Here is a 20157-nt window from a genome sequence, read left to right as displayed (position 1 = left end):
AGGTACCATAGGCCACTACCCCCTACAGTATGAAAAATGATCACACTGATTATTAAATAAATGGATCAACAGATTTTTGTATATTAATACACGTTGGGATAGGAATTATAGGAGTAGCACTCTATATTAATGGGATGTGCTTTCACAATGCACTTTATATGATGTATGTAATATTTCTTTATACCCTTTATATATGCACCATGAGCTTGTATTCATTTGCTTAAGGGCTCGTTCACACAAACGTTTTTTGTGTTCCGTATATGGGCAGTTTATTGCGTTCCGTATACGGAACCATTCATTTCTATGGGTTTGCAAAAAAAGCGGAATGTAGTCCGTGAGCATTCCGTTTCCGTATGTCCGCATTTCCGTTCTGCTACATTTTGAGTCTTATCCTATTTTTGCCCGCAAATCACGTTCCGTTTTTTTGAGGACCCATTGACTTGAATAGAGCCACGGAACACATACGGAATAGCATCCGTATGTCTTCCGTATCCATTCCATTTTTGTGGAACCATCTATTGAAAATGTTATGCCTAGCCCAATTTCTTCTATGTAATTACTGTATGCTGTATATTCCATACGGAAAACAGAACAGAAACACATCGGAAACCAAAAACGGAACAACGGATCCGTGAAAAACAGTCTGCAAAACACTGAAAAAGCCATACGGTCGTGTGAACAAGCCCTAAGAATGGCCCCAGTAAGAGGACTGAAACGTTGCATGGGTGAATAAAAAAGGACTGCAAATTGTTTCACCATATGGATGTAACGCAGTCTTTTTTTCTCTGGATTCATCCCGCTTATTTGAATTTAAAGGGGTTCATCAGAAAGGATTTAAAATCTGTCCTAGAATGAGAGCAGGACCAACCGCCTCCACTTGCAGAGCAACCTAGGGGGCTGAGGGGACAGAGCCTCACTACTAACTACACTGCTCTACAACATATGGTATTTATGTGATCCTGCCTATCCTGCCATAGTGACTGGGCAGCCTGACAGGAACGCTCACCAATATGTAGCACATGCAAGTGCAAGAGTGTAGTGTAGTGTAGTGTAGTGTAGTGAGGGCCCCCCCCCCCCCCGACATCTCTGCAAGTGGAGGCAACAAGTCTTGCTCACATTCCCAGAAAACTTCTTTAGGGTTCATGCACATGACCTTATGTATTTTGCAGCCCGCAAAACACAGATCCGCCCAAAAAAAAAAAAAAAAAAATGGATGACATCCGTGTGATGTCCGTGTTACATCTGTATTTTTTGTGGATCCATTGTAACAATGCCTGTCCTTGTCTGCAAAACGGACAACAATAGAACATGTTCTGGTTTTTTTTGCGGAATACAAAATGCACACCGATTAATTTTGTTAGTTTTTTTTGTGGCCCCATTGAAATGAATAGTTCTGCATACAGGCCGCAAAAAAACTGAACGAACACAGACAACAATGACGTTTGTGTGCATGAGCCCTAAAGCAAAGGAAGTTTTGACCAGGGCTTGTGTGGTGTCTAGCATCGAGGACACCACATATACTAGTAAAGACCACTTCATATTGGGGGCTGTGTATGTCCTACTGTAGGCAGGTGTTATACCAGCAAATGTGAAAATTACAGCAAAGGTAGAGTTTCACTTTAACACAGCATTATAATAGTGTACACACAAGCACAAATATATCATATATATATAAAATATAGTACATATACACACAAGCAATTGTCAGTGCAGCGGTTAGTTTGTAACTGTGTACATACTGTACTGGATATATACAGTACATCTGACATCTGTTCCAGTGTTTAGCCACAAAATACTGCATGATGTTGTAGATCGGGATCTTTCTTGAAGTGCATTTACACAGTTTTTTTGACTCTCGATTACCTGCAGCTCATACAGGATGAAGTTTTCCTCGTTTTTTTCAAGTGCACCACATTTTGAGTGACTAATACGGACGACCTCTGAAAAAGAAAAATTTTAAGCTGAAAGTTCAGACCAAAACTGAAAACTCAGATACAGTACATACGGAGGCACAGTCTCATAGACAGCTACAGATGGAATAATAGGGCTCCATACAACGTAGAGCTTGGCCAGAGCGGAGTTTAACCACTTCAACCCCGCTAGCTGAAACCCCCTTAATGACCAGGCCACTTTTTACACTTCGGCACTACACTACTTTCACCGTTTATTGCTCGGTCATGCAACTTACCACCCAAATGAATTTTACCTCCTTTTCTTCTCACTAATAGAGCTTTCATTTGGTGGTATTTCATTGCTGCTGACATTTTAACTTTTTTTGTTATTAATCGAAATTTAACGATTTTTTTTGCTAAAAAATAAAAATGTTCACTTTCAGTTGTAAAATTTTGCCAAAAAAAACGACATCCATATATAAATTTTTCGCTAAATTTATTGTTCTACATGTCTCTGATAAAAGAAAAATGTTTGGGTAAAACTATGGTACAAAAATGTGAATTTCCACTTTTTGAAGCAGCTCTGACTTTCTGAGCACCTGTCATGTTTCCTGAGGTTCTACAATGCCCAGACAGTACAAACACCCCACAAATGACCCCATTTCGGAAAGTAGACACCCTAAGGTATTCACTGATGGGCATAGGGAGTTCATAGAACTTTTTATTTTTTGTCACAAGTTAGCGGAAAATGATGATTTATTTTCCATTTTATTTTTTTCTTACAAAGTCTCATATTCCACTAACTTGTGACAAAAAATAAAAAAATTCTAGGAACTCGCCATGCCCCTCACGGAATACCCTGAGGTGTCTTCTTTCCAAAATGGGGTCACTTGTGGGGTAGTTATACTGCCCTGGCATTTTAGGGGCCCATATGCATGAGAAGTAGTTTGCAATCAAAATCTGTAAAAAATGACCGGTGAAATCCGAAAGGTGCTCTTTGGAATGTGTGCCCCTTTGCCCACCTAGGCTGCAAAAAAGTGTCACACATGTGGTATCGCCGTACTCAGAAGAAGTTGGGGAATGTGCTTTGGGGTGTCATTTTACATATACCCATGCTTGGTGAGAGAAATATCTTGGTCAAATGCCAACTTTGTATAAAAAAATGGGAAATGTTGTCTTATACCAAGATATTTCTCTCACCCAGCATGGGTATATGTAAAACGACACCCCAAAACACATTCCCCAACTTCTCCCGAGTACGGCGATACCAGATGTGTGACACTTTTTTGCAGCCTAGGTGGGCAAAGGGGCACATATTCCAAAGAGCACCTTTAGGATTTTACAGGTCATTTTTTACACATTTTGATTTTTACAGATCCACAGATACATGGATCGGATCCGCAAAACACATACGGACGTCTGAATGGAGCCTTACAGGGGGTGATCAATGACAGGGGGTGATCAGGGAGTGTATATGAGGTGATCACCCCCCTGTCATTGATCACCCCCCTGTAAGGCTCCATTCAGACGTTCGTATGTGTTTTGCGGATCCGCTCCATGTATCCGTGGATCCGTAAAAATCATACGGACGTCTGAATGGAGCCTTACAGGGAGGTGATCAATGACAGGGGGGTGATCAATGACAGGGGGGTGATCAGGGTGTCTATATGGGTGATCACCCCCCTGTAAGGCTCCATTCAGACGTCCGTATGCGTTTTGCGGATCCCATCCATGTATCCGTGGATCTGTAAAAATCATATGGACGTCTGAATGGAGCCTTACAGGGGGGTGATCAGGGAGTCTATATGGGTGATCACCCCTCTGTCATTGATCACCCCCCTGTAAGGCTCCATTCAGACGTACGTATGCGTTTTGCGGATCCATGTATCCGTAAAAATCATACGGACGTCTGAATGGAGCCTTACAGGGGGGTGATCAATGACAGGGGGGTGATCAGGGAGTGTATATGTGTATATGAGGTGATCACCCCCCTGTAAGGCTCCATTCAGACGTTCGTATGTGTTTTGCGGATCCGATCCATGTATCCGTGGATCCGTAAAAATCATACGGACCTCTGAATGGAGCCTTACAGGGGGGTGATCAATGACAGGGGGGTGATCAGGGAGTCTATATGGGGTGATCAGTGGTTCATAAAGGGTTAATAAGTGACCGGGGGGGGGGGGTGTAGTGTAGTGTAGTGGTGTTTGGTGTTACTTTACTGAGCTGCCTGTGTCCTCTGGGTGGTCGATCCAAACAAAAGGGACCACCAGAGGACCAGGTAGCAGGTATATTAGAAGCTGTTATCAAAACATGCGTCCAGGAGGAATGAATCAACCACCTTCCGGACGCATCCGTGCGTTAGGCGGTCCGGAGGTGGTTAACGACCCATGTTAAGCCACGCCCACAAAGCCACACCCAAAATGTGGCTTCACTTGGCTAATATTTTTTTTCAGGAAGGTGGCAACTAGAGGAGAGAATTTCATATTTTTAAATTTGTTTGCGATTTGTTTACTGGTGAAAGCAGAATTGCGTTATGGACTCCGTTACCACGGACCATAACGCAGTTCTATGACGTAATGCCTTTAGAGGCATTCCGTTATTCATTCTGTCATAATAGAAGTCTATGGGCTGCAAAACTGATCCGTCGTGCATAACATTGTACATATGAGAAGACAGCAGACGGCTGGGGCCCCTCATCTCCTGTATACCTCTTAAAGGAGCTGTCCAAAAAACTGAGGAAAAGCAAATGCTCTATTGCAAGTGGATTCGTGGCACTTCAGCTTGTAAAGAAACACCAGAGGTGGACCACTGACCCTCTGCATTGAATCAGTGGGGAACTGAAGAGGTTAATACAGCTTTTTTTGTTATTTTAGAACATTTGCTGATCATCTTTTATTTTTCATGGGGTTGGGGAACCGCTTTAAATATGCATAGATGTGCCATATAAGAAGGGCTTCCTTATGCTTCCACATCCATGCAGCCTTGCCACAAGAGATAGAACATGTCCAATACTTAGCGGCAACATGCAGAGTAAGGACGCATTGAAGTCAAAAGGTCCACACCATGATGCCGCATGCACCCGTCTGGTAACAGTGTTTTGCGCAAACCACTTACGGTTGTGTGCATGCAGCACTAGAAAAGTAATATACCGCATTGTGTGCACAGCATGTAATCTAACATACCGGTACATTGCATGCACCACTCGTTAGAAAACCACTTCAGAAAGGTGTATGCAGGTGGCATGAAAAGTCTCAGGCTCTTGGGCATTGAAACTTCGAGGGGCGGAGATCCAAAAAGATTTGTATTAAACAGAAGGATATTGAAGTTAGACACATCATTCACAGGATGGATTTAATTCTAAATTACTGGCTTATAGTACTTATTGCTTTTAACTCTCTATGTGGCGATTTAGGGGTGTGTTCTACTGCGCAGCTGAAATCCCCTTACACTTCAGGGTTCACGTTGTCTATGATTAAGGTCCTGTATGGGTCAGAAATAAATCTGAAAAAAGTTAATTTGAAGTTCCTGTATTTTGGACATTGCTGTTTCTTGCTTTTAAGTGGATGGTTAAAAGTCAAGTTTTATGTGATATGGAATGCTGGATCACATTTTGTATTGAGAATCTCCGAAGTCACCATAGTTGGCCCTGATCCTGAGCACCAACAGAAGGTGAGCTGATCAGACTTTACCCTTTTACGTATCTTAATAACCGTCATTTCCAATTAAATGAACCCCTTTAATTAAAATCGGAAATTGGATTCAGTTTTCAACATTTTTAGGATAAAACTCACCTTTGCATATATGGTTTCTAGCAACATTTGGAAAGCCTTCTCAATATTGATATTTTCCTTAGCACTTGTCTCAAAAAACGGTATACCATATTCCCAAGCCAGCTAGAAAACAACAACAGCATGTTAGGAGACCAGGGTATAGTCTCTGAAAATCTGAAGTTTTTTTATTTAAAGGGGTTGATCAGGAACCTAAGAAGTTCTTTGGTTGGTCTGCAAATATAAATTAATAAAACTTACTAATATACTATAATTATGAAATCTGCACCATTGTCCCAATTTCATTGCTGGTTCTGAGGTCTAGGAAATTCTAGTTCTACACTTGTTCCAACGCTGGCAGAGCAATTCATCTCCCTCTCTGTATATCCTGAAGGGCAATGTTTAGGTGTTGTGCTTTGAGGCGGCTAGCTGTCTGGCTCCTTAGCAAACCAAGTCTTCTTCACTATTATGGCTGATGCAGAGAAGAGGACTGGCTTAGCTTATGAACTAAGCCAGACAGTCAGCTCCCTTCAAGCATGTCACCAACACAGAAGGGGGAAACTTGCTGCCTCCATCAGAACAAATGTGGAAGGAATTAGTAATAGAATTTATAGTATATTAGCAAGTTTTATTCATTTATATTTGTAAACCAATCAAAGAATATTTGAAGAGGTATTCTGGTTACTACTAGTTATCCCCCTATCCACAGGAAAGGGGATAACTATTAGATCAATGGGAGTCCTACCTCTGGGACCCCCACAGATCACAACAGCATGGGCCCTGTAAAGCCAGCACCCGCTATATTAACTGCTGCCCGATCCTACTATACTAATGAATGCTTCCATGATATAATTCACATTATAAGACTTTGGGGGGAAAAAATGCATCTTATAGTGCAGGAAATGCGGTATACATACATTCTTTCAAATCACGACAACAGTTCCTTTTCCCAGTGGTGTGGCAACATGTACAGAATTTTTCCCTAACCTTTAGGTGATCCTTATACAACGAGAGCTCAACAGGGTTCAGATCTAGTGACTGTAGCTGCAAGTGTATCAAAGCCAGTGCTAGCTTCCTGTTACTTCACCAAATCAGCCATCAGCACCAAATCAGTCCCACACCATTACATTTCATCTGCATTGCACTCCTCCCGCAACATATAGCTCTTTCTTTCACAAATTCTCCTGTTTGAGGAGCTGCACTAAGATAAGAGCTGACATAAGTAATAAGTAAGAAATGTGTATGAATTACCTATAAAGCTTATGATTCAGAAGACTGACAGTAGCACAAAAATTTCGTTTATTATAAAAAAAATTATTACGGTACACCTCAAGCTTGCTTTCTTCATGACTGCTGAACCCTTATGGAGAAAATGTCATACACCAGATTTCCTCCATTATAAGTTTATACTAAGGACCTGCAACTCTTCCCTCCACCTTGCCAAACAGACTTACAGTACTTCACCTCTCATCTCTTTACTATCTAATAATCCTAAAAATTATTTGACACCTTTCACCCCCTCCTCAGTTCTCAAGTGCAGGTGCCCATCGCTGACCTTTGTGCTGGAAATCTGGCCACTGACTTCAAAAAGAAAATAGAAAAAAAAAAAAACATTCAGCATGAAATTATCTCAGTCGCCAAGCATCATTCATCTCCTTCCCACACCTCCTCTGGTTCACTTTCTACATTTGACACAGTCAGAGAAGAAGTCTCCAGGCTCCAATCATCTCTTCTTCTCAACCTACAGTACTACGTGCACTACTGATCCTATTCCCTCACACCTCCTCCAATGTCACTACCCACCTATTCAAAATTTTCAACCTCTCTCCATCTTCTGGTATCTCCCCCTTCTCTTCCAACATTCTGCCATTACCCTGTTACTGAAAAAAAAACACCATCTATTGACCTGTCCTGCACAGCTAACCACAGACTTGTCTATAATCCCCCCTTTATCTCAAAATTTCTGCAATGTCTGGTCTACTCTCACCTTATTCGCCATCTCTCTGCTAACTCTCTCCCTGACCCCTTACAATTTGGTTTCCATACTCTACAGAAACTGCCCTTACCAAAGTGACAAATTACCTCCAGACAACCAAATGCAATGGTGATTACTCTCTACTCATTCTCCTGGATCTCTTTGTAGCCTTTGACACTGTAAACCACCATCTCCTACTCAGCATGCTCCAATCTATTGGCCTTAAGGGCACGGCTTTTTCCTGGTTCTCTCGTTATATCACTGGCTGCTCTTTCAGTGTGTCATTTGCTAGCTCTACTTCTCCTTTTCCTCTTGCTGTTGGGGCTTCCCCAGGGTTCAGTCCTAGGTCTGCTCCTCTTTTCTCTCTTCACAGCCTCGATCGGACAGACTATCAGCAGATTTGTTTTTCAGTACCATCTCTATGCTGACAACACCCAACTAGACACTTCAACCAGTGCCATCTCCCATAATGTACTACAGAACACCACTGACTAGGGTTGGGCGATATACCAGTATCACAATATACCGTGGTATTAAAAAAACAGCGATATGGCGATATCGCCGTTTCCTAAATACCGCTGTATTTCGTGACGTCATAGAAGCGGTCATGTGCACTGACCGCTTCTAAATCTGCGCCCGCGGCCGCCGGCCCCTGCATGAACCGATACGGGACATTTGCACGAGTACTTGTACTCGTGCAAATGTCCCCTGATACCTGCTGGCAGCTTGCGGCGGCGCTCTTAGCAGTTCGGCCGGCGTGGGGGAGGGAAGGAATTCTGTGACTCGTATTCCCGGCACCCGACCTCTGAGAGGACGCTGTGATCCGCGCAATTAACCCCTCAGGTGATCACAGCGTCATCTCAGAGGTCGGGTGCCGAGAATGTTCTTAAGTCCCTGCATTGGTGGCAGTGCGCCCCCCCCTCCCTCCCCAGTATTAATCATTGGAGGCCACAGGGTCGTCCCCCCATCATTGGTGGCAGTGGGCCCCCCTCCCTCCCCAGTATTAATCATTGGAGGCCACAGGGTCGTCCCCCCATCATTGGTGGCAGTGGGAAGTTCTGATCGGAGTCCCAGCAGTGTAATGCTGGGGCTCCGATCGGTTACCATGGCAGCCAGGAAACTACTGAAGCCCTGCCTGCCATGGTATGTTAGTGAGCAGCATTATACTCACGTGCTGCGCATTATAAGCATTAGCAATGCGCCGCACAGACAGAAGGAGCGCCCGGCGGCCACGGCGCACGCGAGTATAATTCTGCTCACTAACATACCATGGTAACCGATCGGAGCCCCAGTATTACACTGCTGGAACTCCGATCGGAACTGCCCACTGCCACCAATGATGTGGGGGGGGGGGGAGGAGAGGGCCCTGCCACCAATGATGGGGGGACGGGGGGGTGACCCTGTGGCCTCCAATGATTAATACTGGGGAGGGAGGGGGGCCCACTGCCACCAATGATGGGAGGGGGACCCTGTGGCCACTGCCACCAATGATTAATACTGGGGGGGGGGGGGTTGAGATACCAGAGGGGGCCGATAAGAGGGAGAGGCTGGGAGGCACATGAGGCGCTGATCAGAGGCTGGGGGGGGGGGCTGATCAGAGGCTGGGGGCTGTTTTTTGGACTTTTAGTTGGTCAGTGGTCACAAAATAAATGTGTTATTTAATTGTTATAATTGGTATCAGTGCGTACTTAAATAAGAGTATCGGTACTCTGTCTAAAAAAAAAAAAAATGGTATTGGGACATCCCTACTATAAACCACTCGTTCTGGTACAGAATTAACCCTGTAATGTTTTTGTTGTTACTAGAAGTCAATTGACTAGTTACAGATACCCAAAATGGTGAAATATGACATATAAAAGTATAACAATTAACGTCTCCTTGTGGCTGCCTGGCTGCCCCCATACAGTATAACGCCTCCTTGTGGCTGCCCCCATACAGTATAACGTCTCCTTGTGGCTGCCCGGCTGCCCCCAAACAGTATAACGTCTCCTTGTGGCTGCCCCCATACAGTGTAATGTCTCCTTGTGGCTGCCCCCATACAGTGTAATGTCTCCTTGTGGCCCCAAGTGTTTTTTTCTTCTAAATGGGCATTTATCGCGATATACATCGTTATCGCGATAAATTTCTTAATATCATTATCGTGGGAATATTTTTGTATTGTCCAACCCTACCACTGACTGTCCGCTGTCTCTAACATCACATCCTCTATCTGAAAACTGAATCTTTTAAAAACTGAACTACTTATGTATTCTACATCTACTAACTTGTCTAAACCTGATATTTCTTTCTGTCTGTGGTATAACACAGAGAGAGCATGTCCGCTGTCTCAGTGTCGTGTTCAACAGAGGTTTCCTTCACTCCCTATATTCAATCTCTCGCCCGCTCATGCTGCTTACACTTCAAAAACATCTGTAGAATTCACCCCCCTTTTTTTTTACTGTGGAAACAAAAAAACTTTGATTGTTCCCCTGATGCATTCTTATCTTGATACTGTAACCCATTACTAATTTGTCTCCCCCTCACTAAACTCTCCCCTCTACAATCCACCCTGAATGCAGAAACCAGGTTCATATATGTCTAACTCAGGGATGGGCAAACTGCGGCTCTCCAGCTGTTGTAAAACTAGAAATCCCATCATGCCATGCTGTAGGCTGATCGCTGTAGGCAGACTGGGCATACTGGGAGTTGTAGTTTACAACAGCTTCAGTTTGCCCATCCCTGGTCTAACTGCGACCCCAATGCCTCCACCCTGTGCCAATTCCTGCACTTGTTACAGTATAGTATTCAATTTAAACTTCTCGCTCTCACCCACAAAGGTGTGGTACCACTTACATTTCCACCCTCATCTCTGTCTACCATTGTAATCATGCTCTACACTCTGCACCATAATCCGAACATCTCACTCCCATCTCCAAGACTTCTCCTGAGTTGCACCAGTTCTCTGGAATGCACTATCCCAAGCAATTAGGTTAATTCTCAACATCCAGTTTTAGGTGCTCCTTAAAAATCTTTTTTTAGGGTGGCCTATCACATCCCCTAATCTAACTCTTCTTCATTCACCCCCACCCTTTTGAACATCATTCTTCTGAACCTGATCCATCCTCAATCACTATCCACCACACCTCATCATTGTTTGTTGCTGCAAATTTATGATTTTGTTTGTACATGAACCCTCTAAGTGTAAAGCTCTGCAGATTAGTTTGGCGCTATATAAATGAAGATGTTGGATGAGTGGGTGGATAGATGTGCGAGTGGTTAAATCGATTCACTCAACACTATTTGGCACATCACTTGGGAAATCTCCCCAATACTCTCCCAAAAGTAAAGCTCCAACATATACAACTGTAAACCACACAATGCATATCCATGGACTAGTAATTTGTGATCAGCTCCCAGTTGTAATATATGTTCAGCTCTCCTAACTGACCAGCTGGAACACATGTCTCATACCTCACCTCGATGTTCCTCATTGCTATATCTAGGATGTGTTTTGATCTGATGTTTAGTCTTACTTTATGCTGATAATGAGCAGAGTCTACCCCAAGATGCCAAGTATTTTAGTGACAAGTTCACCCAGTCATACACCCCTGAGAAATAGAGGATTCATCTCCAGTAGTTCCTGCTGAGGATGAGGCAAAAAAGGGGCAGCAAGAGGGCAGTATGCAGGAATAAGGCATTGTGTCAAGTATAAGGACAAGAGGGATGTCACTATATTGATAACAATACATGGCCATAGCATCAACCCCTATCTAAGTACAAGGTACCTGTACACAGAGCTCCAAACCAGACCACACTATAATAAGTACATGTGAGGGGTTGATTTGTCAGATCAAGTCATCCCTGAACAAAAGTGAAAAACACACATTTGGCCTGGTCCTTAAGAGGTTAAACATTCTTCTTTCTGAGAGCAGGGCTTGAGATGAGAGAGGGGTTTGGCGTAATTGCAGTCATACTTGTATCTCAAGCTTTTATTGCAGTAGTTAGTTTTACATTCTGTTCCTTGACAAGGGCACACGTACGCTTTAAAACATATATAGTGCATGAAGCTTTCATTTTATGAAAAGGTCCTCCATTTGTTGAAATTCCAACTTTACAGACCCTTAGCAAACGAGCTATTAATTTAGCCTTGTACAGCGCTCGGCTATTTCCAGCAATCCCATAGAGAAAGAATGGAGCAGCAGGACGAATGCTTCCTCCAGCCTCCATCAGAACAGGAACATGGGACCTCAGCTCTCGGGATCAGTGGGAGTCCCAATAGTCAATTAGTTATACTCCATCCTGTGGATAGGGAATAACTTGAATACTTGGCACAACTTAGTGATGAGCAAATTCATATTCCTCCCCAATCTCTAGCTCTGTAGAAGACTAAAATGTATTGCCTCCGATGAGGCTCATTCAAAATGGCGGCGGTTGATGCTAGACTTCAGTACTCTCCTGCATGCGACGTTACTGTAAGTAGCGGCGCATGCATTAATATATTACTTTATGAATCCGCACATGTGTTCGTTAATAATTCACAAACCAGGGTTCAGATTCGTAATGAATTGCCACTACTTACATTACTACGGCACATGCATGGGACTACAGAAGTTTCGCATTAACCGTCACCATCTTAAAAGTGCCTCATCGGAGGCAAAGCATTTTTGGCATGTAAGGAACTAGAGATCTGGAAGGAATAGGAGTTTTGTAGATGAATGAACCGGGTTCATCCACAGCAGGACAAACCGGTTCGCCCATCACTAACACAACCCCTTTAAATCCTGCTGCTGAGATTGCTCAATGACGACAATTGTATTTTCAACCTGGTTCCTGTGTGGGCTAAGTTACTCTGTGTATATTGCGAGTATTCTTGTGCTTTTTGATCCAGCTTGTCTACCTCACTTGTCTTTGCCTTCTCCTTGCTTCTACTGAGTTTGACCTCAGACTGTTTATCTACCATTCTCCTGCCCTCTCTCGTTCTTAGTTCTGACTCGCCTTATTTCTGTTATTGCTAGTGGCTACTATTTTGGCTTTGACGTTTTGCCGCTCTGTTTTTGACCCCGGCTAGTATGACTATTGGACCTGTCCACCCACCTGCCAGCAGTCACCAGGTGAATGCAAGGTAGGATTTCATTCCACCCACAGGGACCTCTAAGGGTTAACTAGTTAGGGACTCCCCTTACTGGGGTGGCTACTCCGCCTTAGGCAGGTCCCCTGTTTTAATGCGGTTGTTTGCCGGCTTATGCTGAATAGGGTAGCTAGCGCCAAGTCTATCAGTGGGTGCACAATTTGCTGGGCAGGTTACCTGTAATCCGCAGGTTATGTCAAAAGCTGACCCTTTACCTGAGGCTATACATATCATGTTTTAAAATGACAGGCAAAATATCCAACCTTTTTTTATCCTTTAGTCGGGTGTCAATTTTAAAATTTAAAGAATAACAGGAAAAAAAAAATTCTCCAAAAAAGGTATAAATAAAACAGTCCTATGTGTCAAGAATAAAGCAAAACCTATTTTGGTAGCTCAACAAATACAGTGGTCCCTCAAGTTACAATATTAATTGGTTCCAGAATGACCATTTTACGTTGAAAGTTGAGTAATCGGTTCCAAAACCCCAAAGAGTAGAGAAAATGAAGATTTAAGAAAAATAAGAAGATAACTTAGGCTGGTTTCACACTAGCGGCAGGGGACTCCGGCAGGCTGTTTCGGTGGGTGAACAGTCTGTCGGATCCGTCCTGCCGCTAGTTCACTTGTGCCCCCCGGACTGCCGCTCCATCCCCGTTGACTATAATGGGGGTGGAGTTCCGGTGGCGGCAAAGCAGCGCACAGCGACAGGCAGTACTTTTAGTAAAAACAAGTCCTGACATATAACAGCTGTTAACTAGCAACTAACACAGTTATTTTACTAGAGAAGAGGCCTTGATCGGTTGAATCTGCGTCTTAAGACATTGTATGTTGAGCCCAGTTTCAACTTACCATGGGTCAGAAAAGACAATTGTATGTCGAAAATATTGTATCTTGAGACAATTGTATCTTGAGTGATCACTGTATAATAATTAGGGATATTAAAATACGTCCGCAAGATTGCTAAAAAGTATCGAGTGATTAAATAGGATACATCAAGACTTAGATAAGTCTTGATTAAAATAAACTGCACACTCCCTTTTACAAGGTTTAGCTTTCGACGTTTTGGAGGAAGCCATATAGTGTCATATAGCAAAAAGGTTATCCCAGAGTCTGCAATGTAGGGAGGTGCAATGGATTTCTGTATATTTATAACCCACACCATGAAAGTAACAAAGCTAATGTGTAATAAATATGCTTCAAAAGTTTGAACCAATGGATAAAACTTTAATACGTGAATTAAAAGACATTTTTCAAACCTACAGCTTAAGAAAAAGGCGCAATCAATATTGCAGAATGAGAATTCCATTCTAAGCAACATTAGTTCCTAATGACGGAGCTGCATGGTCAGGCGCCTTACAGATGCAGTGTACCCGGCTAACTCAAATACTTTTCTATGCAGAGACAATCAATGCTTACCTTTTCCCCTCTTTCTTTCGAAACCTCGCGTTCGTCTTCCCTGTCACACTTATTTCCCAGGAGAACTACCTCCACGTCTTCACCAGCTTTCTGAATCACAAAAGCAAATTGCAAAGAGACAGTGACTTTCTAAATGGATAGCTTTCTGCAAAGTACAAAGCACCCGTCCATTGTACATGACAGTCTTACAATAAATAAACGCTCCCATATAAGGAGTCCGCAAGATGAAGTCTCACACATTTCTGCTTTTTTCTTCAATTTTAAAGGGCTTTCCAGGGAGAAACTTTTGTTAAAAAAGGAGACCAGACAATGCTAAAAATGACAAAGCAGATTACCCACCAGCCACAGATCTCCTGCTGGTCTGTTCCCCGCTGCTCTCCATTCCCTGTCCTTACTCCACATGGCGGAAATGCCAAGCAAGGCCTGCCAAGACGAGCAATGGCCTTAGCAGTGATTTGTCCCAGCCAGTAATTGGCATTCTGACCATTGCCAGTTATTGGGTGCCACATTACAGGAATTTAAGCTAATAGGCTTTGAGCCAATAAAACCATACGGCACATCAATGCTCACCAGGTTTTCTTTCTAGGACTTTTAGTAGGGATAACTCCATACAACTTGGACCAGCTGAACACCTGTAGTTCTATGAGAAAAGGGGTGCTAAAATATTAGGTGCTAGCCATTATCTCAAGTCTCCCAAGCATAGGGCATGATGTGGTAATCAGGCATAGAGAGCACCACTAGAATGCAGCTCGGTATGTTACACATATAATAGTAATGCTAGTAACAGGTGTCTTGATTTAACAAACTCTTAAAGCCATCACTCCTTATACAAAGCAACAGATTAGTTGTGCATCTCAGGATTTTACTGAGAAGTAGATTTTTAAATAATATGACCTGGAGGACTAGACCAAGGTCAGCCAAATACGCCCTTTATAGCGGGGCTGGCCAACCATCCCAACCTAATGTGTATTGATGTTCAGCAGACATTCATTCAGACTATGGATTGGGCAGGTTTCATTTCAACATGCCAGATCCTTTATTCATATCTCCGTCAGGAAACTCCGGTAGTTTGTTTTGACAGAAGAACAGACTAATTGAGTTACCGTATATGGCATAGCCGGAGACCACAGCACACCACCACACTACTGTAGTTACCCTTTCAGGCACCATCTGATCCCATTGACTATAATGGGATCTGATGGGGATCCACAGGTCCACAGGCATCCAGCAGTGCAGAATACTGTAACTCTAGTAGCCTGTTCCTCTACCGCAACAGCCTACTGGAGTTACGTGCCACAGATGTGAACCTACCCTAAGGGCTCATTCAGACGACCGTATGAATGGATCTGCATCCATTCTACAATTTTGCGGAACGGGTGCAGACCCATTCATTTCAATGGGGCCACAAAAGACGCGGACAGCACACAGTGTGCTGTCCACATCCGTAGTTCTATTCCGCAGCCCCGCAAGAAAGATAGAGCATGGCCTATTCTTGTCCGCAATCGTGGACAAGAATAGTTAATTCTATCATAACGCCAGCCAAGTGCAGTCTGCAAAATGCGGAACACCATGGCCGGTATCTGTGTTTTGCGGATCCGCAAAACACTACGGCCATCTGAATGAGCCCTAGGGGAGATAAGCTGCTGCCAGAGGGGCTAAACCAACTGTACATGATGGGGTCAGGTAGACCTATTTACATGGGAAGATTCTCAGGCCCATTATCGGACTCGGATATGAAGGTTCTTATGAGCACTCCTTCCCGATAACAGTCCTGTGTAAATATGCCGGCGATGACCCGACTAATGAGTAAAATGCTGGGTGCTCCGTCGGTTGCCACATGATAGAGTCATTTATCAGCAGCACATCGTCCAGTAAAAACAAATTACATGGGGAGGAACATTCATATAAAAATCATTCATCCCCATAAAGGGCGATGACTGCTGTCAGTAAATGCAGCAAACGAGTGGACAATGATCGAGAACAGACAGTTTGTTTCCGATTATTTTCCCTCTGTAATGTGCCCTTAAATCGATGTCGAAAAATGTAATAGTTTTTAATACATGACTTTTGCCGACATATGACAATCCGTTTATAGACGGAACCAGTCTGGTTATGACCCAGTTGTTACAGGTGACGGTCCAGCTTCAAAAACTTCCAGTGATCAGCTGTGAAAGCTGTTCTTTGTTAATGGCTCTCTGCTCTGGCTGGTAGATGGGGGGTTCCAAGCAAGGGACCCCCCCTATGACATCCATAAGGTTGTCATGATGAGTCAACGTATTTAAAGGGGTTGTATTACATTAGGCAAACACGTCTTCTTTCTGCCAGAAACAGCTTGTCCATGGGCTGTGCACCTTTCACTTGAATTAACAATACTAGACATAATCTAAGGACTGCAGTTTTACTGTCCCTGGAAGAAAACAGTCATGTTTTTCATACAACCCTTTAGAATCAGGTTGGTCAACAATTCTGCCCCATGAGCTACTTGAAACTATTTTTTTCCACAATAAACATACAGGGGCTCACATATTAACTCATATACGCCACTTTTGTGGCATGCAGACAAAATCTGTGACATTTTCCCACCAGTCAGGTCGAGAAAAGGGAGCGTGGCATGGGCAGGGAAGAGGGTGGGCCGGAAGACCCTTCTCATTCATCATTTTTAACGCTAGTTTTTGGCCAGCCCCTTTAATTCTAAATGTCGTAATGAAGCCTGTAAATTATACAGTACTTTAGAAAATCTGAAATTGTAATCCAGAAATATAAAGAGGGACTTTATGGGAACTTCAACATTTACACTAATTTCTTACCATTTTAATGTCTTTCATCCATAAAGATGTATTTTCAAACGAGACTGAATTTGTGATGTCGTAAACAAGAACAAATCCATGAGCACCACGGAAGTAGCTGACACTTAGCGTGTGGAACCTCTCCTGTCCCGCTGTGTCCCTGAAATACATTAAATCAATTATAGCAACACACAATACAGAACACCTCCAATCCCTTCCTTGAAACCCGTGTAGCCAGGAATATCGGGTTTTTGTTTTATTCTAAATATGCCTTTTGTAATTGGGCACCCCATTTATTGGGGTTGCTAATTTTAAAGGTACCTTCATGTACATGGTACATGCCAGGAGGATTCCAAACAGCCACCAACCTACAGTATTGGTAACAGGAAAGTAGGGGTGGGCGATATGGCCTAAAATCTATATTGTGATATAATTTTAAGCATGTGCGATTAGTCTAGATTTCGGGGGAGGGGGGGTGTTAAACTTTTTTTTTTACATTTTATTAAATAACTATTAGCCTCCTTAGGGGCTAGAACCCTTGTCCTATTCACTCTAATAGAGCTCTATTAGGGTGAATAGGACTTCACACTCTCCCTGCTGCCCTGTGCATAGTGCACACAACAGCATGGGAGCTAACTATGGCAGCCAGGGCTTCAATAGCGTCCTGGCTGCCATGGTAACCGATCGGAGCCCCACGATTACACTGCTGGGGTTCCCATCAGGAGCTGCCACCCTGGACCTGAGGGATTAATTGCGGCGGATCACGGCACGCAGTAATAGAGCCAGGTATGGGATATAGCTAGCAGATGCAGGCTACGTTTGTATTCAGGCATATTAACTATATTCATTGGTGGCGCAGTGGCCACAGTCCCTCCTCCTCCTACTCTGTTCTCATTGGTGGTGGAGTGGCCATAATCCCTCCTCCTCCTACTCTGTTCTCATTGGTGGTGGAGTGGCCAAAGTCCCTCTCCTCCTCCTAGTCTGTTCTCATTGGTGGTCAGCGGCAGCCGCACACAGTGGGGAGGGAGGGACTCCCTCCTTCTCCACTGTGCCGGCTCAGGAGAACATGGTGCATGCCGAGAGTGGCGCATGCCATGTTCTACCGCGATATGGCGATATAAACGAAATCTCTTTTGTTGGCCAAATTTATATTTATATTGCATATCGTCTATATGGCCCACCCCTACAGGAAAGTAACAGGCTGACCATGAGGTCCATCTATATTCTGCCTGATGCAGCATAACAGAAAAAAAAAAACACTTCTCTGAAGAGTCACATTGACCGGTCTCCCTCCTGGTTTACATGACATCCCACAAGCAGTGTACATCTTCACAAGCCACCTTCAGAGTCATCAGGCGCATGCACAGTGTGCTGACGAAGCTGAGGGCAATATACCTTGCTTCAATGCTGTTGTGCCGAATGCCACTGGAGGTACGTACTTGTGGGAAATCAGTCAAGAGACCCTCAAACCCCTGAAATAGCCAGGGGGACTCTTTTCAGAAGTGACTCCCCCCCCCCCCCCCCCATGACAAAAGCTTTTCTACATTATGCTGCATTGGCTAGAATATAGCACATCACTGTCAGTCCGATACTGTCCTGGATAAAAGCTTGGTGGCAGTTTGGAGACTTAAATCCTCCTGACTACAGTTGTAGATATTTATGCTATCAGATGCCCTTTCTGACCCTCTATTATCATTGACTTCTTGTGCTGTTTTCATTCCTGTTTAGTTTAACATTTAGCTAATTTTTAAGCTCTTTGCTGTCCCCCAGAATACCAGCAGATGTCCAGCTGTTTGATAATGACAGGTGTCCATAAACAGGTACAAGTCACAATCTGATTAGCCTGACTTCTGAGAACCCATGGAAAACTGAAGTCAAATCCAAATCCAGCTGCCTGTGCATGAGCTACATCAGGAGACCGTTCCCACCAGTTGGCTTTCTATTATTAATTCATTACAGACTTCATACAGTTTTGCTTCAGACATTGTGCACCTGCAAAATACAGACACGGTCCATGTGCATTCCGCACTTTTCACAGGCCCCATTGTAAAAATGCCTAATTTTGTTTGCAAAATGGACAAAAATAGGACATGATCTATCTTTTTTGCAGGGCCATGGAATAAGCATATGGATGCGGACGGCACACAGTATGCTGTATGCATTTTTTGTGGCCCCATTGAAATGAATAGGTCTGTGTGCGATCTGCAAAACATGCAGACCGAAAATACAGTCATGTGAATAGCCCCTAAGAAAAAGTTACCAACTGGGGAAACAAATTAGCTTTGGCTGTCAACCGGAAAATCCAATGCACGTGGTGCTCAGTTTGAAATTTTTCAGCAACACATGCTAGCTGACCAAGATAAAGAATTTTAAAATGGACAAAAGCAACTGAGAAAATCAGCCTATTTGTATGTTATGCATTTAAGGGGTTTTACAGGATTTTAATATTGATAACCTATTCTCAGGAGGTCCGACACCTGCCAATCAGCTGGTTGAAGGGAAGACCGTGCTCCCTGCGAGTTGTCGGGTTGTAACGTTTATGTTTACCTGCTTGCCGTCGGCAGTGCGGTGGTGAGGAGGTGTAATTATAAGCTGTCCCATCCTTCCCTTCAACCAGCTGACCGGCGGGGTCCCAGGTGTTGGAGCCCCGCCAATCCAGAGGATAGGTCATCAATATTAAATTCCCAGGAAAACTCCTTTAAAGGGGTTATTCCATGAATAATGTAAAAAAAAAATGAAAATGAGGCATTATATAGTCCATAACAATCTCTAAGAAAGCTAGAATCAGCCCTGTACCTCACAGGGATCCAGAGATCTCCCCATTCATTGCTCTTTAGATTTATATCAAGCTGGCAGCTCAAGGGGTGTGTCTTTTATGCTGCAGATAATGGGGCGTGTCCATGGTCTACCTATCACAGCTCAGGAGGAAGGTGAAGGATGAAACTGAGCATGTGCGGCCATCTCAGTGAGCAGGTCAAAGAAATAAGAAAAAAAAAAGAAAAAAACAGCAGGTGGCGCTATACAGTTACATTTTATTGAATAAGTCACTGTCTATGCAAAAAAAAAATATTACATGCAATTACAAAAAGGTATTCAGATCCAGGTGCTGGTTTAAAATCTGTCGAATATTTTTCGTGGGACAACTCCTTTAAAGGAAATCTGTCACATGGATTATCACTAATGAAGTAAAACTATTCCCTTGTAGAACATAGCACCT

The 20157-nt window shown here is 43.5% G+C and overlaps 1 protein-coding gene across 1 annotated transcript in view; it reads right to left on the bottom strand.

Annotated features, from left to right (window-relative positions):
* Positions 1 to 1357: 1357 nt before the first annotated feature.
* LOC122938646 (ras-related protein Rab-10-like) overlaps positions 1358 to 20157 on the bottom strand; it is a 42583-nt gene continuing 23783 nt past the window's right edge. Inside the window, exons 3-6 of the mRNA XM_044294311.1 lie at positions 16962 to 17100; positions 14155 to 14244; positions 5684 to 5785; positions 1358 to 1940 (exon numbers count right to left, since the gene is read on the bottom strand). Of these exons, the coding sequence (XP_044150246.1) occupies positions 1860 to 1940; positions 5684 to 5785; positions 14155 to 14244; positions 16962 to 17100 (412 nt within the window). The 3' untranslated portion in view covers positions 1358 to 1859. The remainder of the gene's footprint in view (positions 1941 to 5683; positions 5786 to 14154; positions 14245 to 16961; positions 17101 to 20157) is intronic.

This window comes from Bufo gargarizans, chromosome 5, assembly GCF_014858855.1.
Source record: "Bufo gargarizans isolate SCDJY-AF-19 chromosome 5, ASM1485885v1, whole genome shotgun sequence".
In the NCBI taxonomy this organism is placed as follows: Eukaryota; Metazoa; Chordata; class Amphibia; order Anura; family Bufonidae; genus Bufo; species Bufo gargarizans.
Note: the sequence above shows the minus strand (reverse complement) of the source record. Positions and strands in the feature narration are given on the sequence as shown.